Source organism: Lactuca saligna, chromosome 2, assembly GCF_052625555.1.
Source record: "Lactuca saligna cultivar CGN05327 chromosome 2, ASM5262555v1, whole genome shotgun sequence".
In the NCBI taxonomy this organism is placed as follows: Eukaryota; Viridiplantae; Streptophyta; class Magnoliopsida; order Asterales; family Asteraceae; genus Lactuca; species Lactuca saligna.
In genome coordinates this window covers 20793775-20798936 of record NC_136418.1, presented here as the reverse complement: position 1 = coordinate 20798936, position 5162 = coordinate 20793775, and the positions used below count along the sequence as shown (strand labels likewise).

Below are 5162 nucleotides of genomic sequence, written 5' to 3'. Positions count from 1 at the left end.
GCGAACATTAGCCACGGCTACCCTGGGAAGGCTAGGGTGTGCTTAGAATGGTGACCATGTTACCAGAGTGGTTTGGCGCGAAAGGAATGGTAAGGAAAGATTTCGAGGACGAAATCTAATTTAAGTGGAGGAGAGTTGTAACACCCTACTTATTAAATAAATAAATAAATAAACGTATAGTAGCCCTAAAATCAATAATTATATATCAAGGGTTGGTCTTGATGAGCTAATTGTCACAATTTTAGAAGCTAGGGGTTAAAAGTGTGAGTTCCGGACTTAGTATGTAAATATTTATGAAGACCTAAGTTGCACTGAAATGGATACGGTTACGGAAACGGATACGGATACGGAACGGAAATGAGAAACGGCAAAACTCAAAAATTCAAGATATGGATACGGCACAGATACGTCAATATAAAAAATATTTAAACACACACACACACACACACACACACATATATATATATATATATATATATATATATATATATATATATATATTAAAGAAATTCCAAAATATGTAAAGTTTAAATTCCCAAAATACTAAATATTTCAAAAGTAACTAATTATCAATAATTAAATCATTTTCAAAATCGCGTTCATCTACTGAGAGATCTGCAAACTCCAAAAACCCGACGTCCTCCATTGAATCAAAATCATCTCCGCCCACATCCAACATCTTTACATCATCTTTTGAAGTCCTTGACAAAATTCGGAGATTATTGTGGATGTAGACCAAGTCTTGAGCACGACTTGTAGTCAACTTGTTCCTTTTAAGCGAGTGAATAAATACATAAGTACTCCAATTACGCACAGCACAAGAAGAAGAACTAGGTTGTCCAAGTAATCTAAAAGCCAAAGTCTGGAGAAAAGGAGTTTGAGCACCAAAGTTAACCCACCAATTCTTGGGTTCCATAGTAGCCATCTTTGAAATGCTTGTTAAATCTTCAAAAGGACCACTCTTCATTGAAAACATCGCATACTCATCAAGGACTCTACCATACTCATCATCATTAGGAAACAACCTTCGAAAGCATTTCATCCTTTCTTGTGAAATTTCTCCATCCCTATGTGGAGCACATCTTGTAGAATCCTCCATTAACCATGCATCACTATAATATCTACAACATCCAAAAGTTAAAACATAAATATATAATTCAAATCAACTTTATAATTTAAAATCTTATACCTTGGATGTAAAGAGTGAGCTAAACAATGTAGGAGAATGTTATTCTTCGCCCATCGAGCCACTAAAATACGATGCACAACGTCGTAAAAACAACTTATTTGAGATGTCGGACGTTTTTCTTTCTTGTAGATCTCAATCTTCACTTTCTCAATCATAGAATCCCACATCTCATAGACCAAGTGTAAACATGGCTTGTCAGTGTCACAATCTCTAATAATCTCATATATAGGTCGAGTGAAACTAAGAATATATGTTACTTTATCCCACCAATCATCATTCAAAATATATTCTTTCACAGAGTTTGCTTTCTCAATGTCATCTAATCTATAAGAAGACCATTCTTCGCTTATGACCATAGCTTGAAGACCCCTTTTGATAAGTTTCAATCTCTTAAGCATCACAATGATGGAGGCAAAGCGAGTGTCAGCAACAGAAAGCAACCTAAGAGGAGTAAACTTGGTGAAAATCGAGAGCCTCATGTTATGGTTCATGATGAAATTTTTTATTGCAAACGCCTCTTCATGAACTTCTTTTATCCAACGACACTGTTCATATGTTAGTTCATTTGTTTTCACATTCCTTGGTGAACAAATGTTCTTCAAAGCAAGATTAAGTGTATGAACAACACATGGTGTCCAATAGATGTGAGGAAACTGAATCTCTATAATCTCTCCAGCCGCCTTACAATTTGCTGCATTATCGGTAATGATTTGCACAACATTTTCATGACCAATTTCATTGATGACTTTCTTAATCAATTCTGCAATAAAAAATCTATCTTTCACTTCCCCAAAACAATTCACTGCCTTTAGAAACAAAGGACCATTGCCTGAGGTAGCCATGAAGTTAATTAGAGGTTTTCTTGTAGGATCACTCTAGCCATCACTCACAATAGTCACACCTTTTTCTTTCCATGTAGACCTAAGTGGCTCCAATAGCTTGTGAACATTATCTTTTTCTTTTTATAGTAATGTTGTTCTTAGCTTATTATAACTAGGAGGTACATAACCATCAATTTCGTTGTTAGCAGCAAACTGAAAAGCCCTGACATAGTGTGGATTTCTTGCAAGATTAAAAGGTAAACCTCTAGTATAAAACATTCTAGCTATTTCTTGATCCAGTTGGTCCCTAATTTCAACACCAAAAGCTCTTTCAATAGGTGTTGAAATACCTTTTCTTTTCTTAAATCCAACACCAGCTTCACATGGCAACTGTAATTCTTTTGCTTGTGACTCGGTTTTCTTCTTTTCATACTCATCTTCTAATTGTGTCATGTTAAGTTTGTCAGCTGTTGTTGCTTTCTTGCAAATAGAAATCCCGGTACCTATATTAAACAACATAAAAACATTGACATTCTCAATTACACAACATGAAAAAAAAAATAAGATCATCATTAACATTGTAAATTCAATTACATTACATTAATCAAAACAAGAAAGTGAATCAAAACCTCTTATTTCTTTACCATTGTGCATGAATAAATAATTAAATAGTTCTCTTGAATAACATGAATCAATAGTGCAACAAATACATGAATCAAAACAAAAATCACAACCTCTTATTTCATTACAATTGTTAATGAATCAATAGTTCAATACTTCAATACAATAACATGAATCAAAAAATGCAAAAAAATACATGAATCAAAATAAAAATCGCAGCCTCTAATTTTATTTATTTACAATTTTTCATGAATCAATACAATAAGTCAATAACATAAATCAAAAATTGAAAATTACATAGACACACACACACTAATTTGAATAATAGATTACCTTTTATGCCAAGCAAAAGTGCTCTAACTCTAGAATATGATCCTTGTCGGGTTTCACTGCAAAGATTACACTTGAACTTCCAACATCCTCCTGCTCCAGTAAGTTTATCGAGCTTAGTCACAAAGTCCCACAATGGAGGTTGATCAACTGATGTAGATGATCCTTGTGTTTCTTGTTCTTGAGAAGAAGCCATATAATCGAATTAGAGAATAGAGAGTGGTGAATGTGTGAATGAGTTTTGATTCTTTTGAATTTATTTTTTCCTATTCTTGTCTTCTTGATCGATGACAAAAGACTGAAAGAGGCAGTAAATTAAACTAAAAAATCGATCAACAAGGAAAAGTTGGAAAACCCAACAGCGATCGGCAAAGCAATCTGCAATTACCCTTGTAAACTTTAATCGACTAATTATAGGGTTATTGTAGGGTAATACGTAATAGCAAGTAGCAACCAACATGTAAGCCCATTACTCTATCACCAATTCACCACGTAATAAAAGCCCATGCAAAAAAAAAGGAAACGTGAACGATATATACTTGCGAGAAACATTTCTTGGATTGTCGATACTTGCCAGAAACGTTTCCCGGCTGTTTCTCCAGTGTTTCTGTTTCCTGGACTTTTCTGATACGGGAGCGGCTACTTCTTGGGCGTTTCCATACATCGTAGATGAAGATACTGGCTCCGTGGTAATTATTTGGATTTAATTTGAACGAAAAAGAGGTGGAAGGGCTAAATATGTCATAATTAAGATATTGGGGGATAAAGGGGTAACATAGGGAGCTGAATTGTAAAGATTTTATAAGATGGGGTTTGTTTGGTAATTTATGGGACTTAATTTGTAAGGGATTTCCATGGATTGGGTTGAAAGGGTAAATATTGGATTACATTTGAAAAAAAAAGGGCATGGAGGGACTGTTGTTTCCATTATGGCAAACTTCTAAGTGGAGTCGGGTATAAAGATCTAAGGAACCCTAACCCTAAAGAGAAGTTGTAGCCGTCATCTCCATACTTAGGCCTCCCTCACCGGTGCCACCTCTCCACCACTGTTCCCTCCCTAGCCGCCGCTGCAAACCGTTTCATCTTCCTCGCCGACGACGACCAAGTGGGAGATGAAGTTCGTGATGTTCGCCATTCCCTTTCTTCTTCTGTTACAGCCACCACCTTAGAAGCCATCCATGTCGTTGTTCTGATCAAACTAAGCCGCCTAGCGGCCACCTTGGCACTAAAGTGCCGCCACCGCAACCTGTTGCTGGAGACAATGTGCATTATCAGAGAGTCACCGAGATCAGTGAAGCAAACCTTGTTTGTTGTTGTGCGAGTGGGGAAACGATGTTACAACGCTGCTGCTGCCTCTCCGGGTGTTCTGCCGCCGCTGCCGCCACAGGTGGGTGGTTGTGTTACTATTTTGGGCAATGGTTGTAGTGTGTGTTTATTGTAGTGTGTGTGTGTGTGGCTGTATTTCTTTTGTTAGAGTGTTCTTGTTTAGCCGGAAAATCAAGATCAGCCGCCACCACCACCGTGAGGTGGTGGCTGCCGCCACGTGCCACCGTCAGGCACCACTAGGGTGGTCGTGTATGTGTTTATGTTAGTTAGTGTGTGTGTTTAGTTTGTATTAAAGCATTGTAATTGTAATTAGCAAAAGGAATAATGAAAAGAACGAAACCACCACCGTGAGGTGGTGGCCGCCGTCGTGAGCCGCCATTGACCACCACTACCTGAGGTGGTAGTGGGTGGTGCCCCACTAGCAAAACCCTAATTGACCTAATGAAACCCTAATGGGCTTAAAGATTCAGCTTTGGGCCTATTAGGCCATGATTGGGTGGGAAACCCTAATTAGGGTTTAGAAAACCCTAATATTGGATTATGGGCCTTGGACTTATTGGGATCTACATTTGGGCCATTGGAATTTGACTATGTATTAAGCCCAATTACACCATATGATGTGTCTAGTAGATTAGTGGACTTATTGGATTAAGTCCTAAGTGGGTTAAGTGAGAAACACATAACCCTAATTATCATTTTATGTGAAACCGTAATTTTGCTTGGGCCTTAAGTTGGGTGTTGATATTGGGCTTTGGTGATTAGGCTAATAATAGCCCATTCAAGAACAATCATATGGACTGGAATAATTTAATGGGCTTAAGGGTAAGGCCAATGTAAGGAGTTTGGGCCCAATTTGGAAAATTGGGCCATAGATG

At 37.4% G+C, this 5162-nt stretch overlaps 1 protein-coding gene across 1 annotated transcript; it reads right to left on the bottom strand.

The window, feature by feature from the left end:
- Positions 1 to 562: 562 nt before the first annotated feature.
- LOC145029582 (uncharacterized) lies at positions 563 to 2031 on the bottom strand. Its single transcript, XM_078978082.1, has 2 exons — positions 1190 to 2031; positions 563 to 1121 (listed from the first exon to the last, which is right to left on the bottom strand). The coding sequence occupies exons 1-2, from the start codon at positions 2029 to 2031 to the stop codon at positions 563 to 565; spliced, it is 1401 nt and encodes a 466-aa protein (XP_078834208.1).
- Positions 2032 to 5162: the final 3131 nt, after the last annotated feature.

Bases quoted from the DNA above. Each gene is read 5' to 3' on its own strand.
- LOC145029582 (XM_078978082.1), bottom strand. From the start codon at position 2,031: ATGGCTACCTCAGGCAATGGTCCTTTGTTTCTAAAGGCAGTGAATTGT. The intron at 1,122-1,189 runs GTATAAGATTTT...TGGATGTTGTAG, and splicing joins GCTCACTCTTTACATCCAAG to ATATTATAGTGATGCATGGT.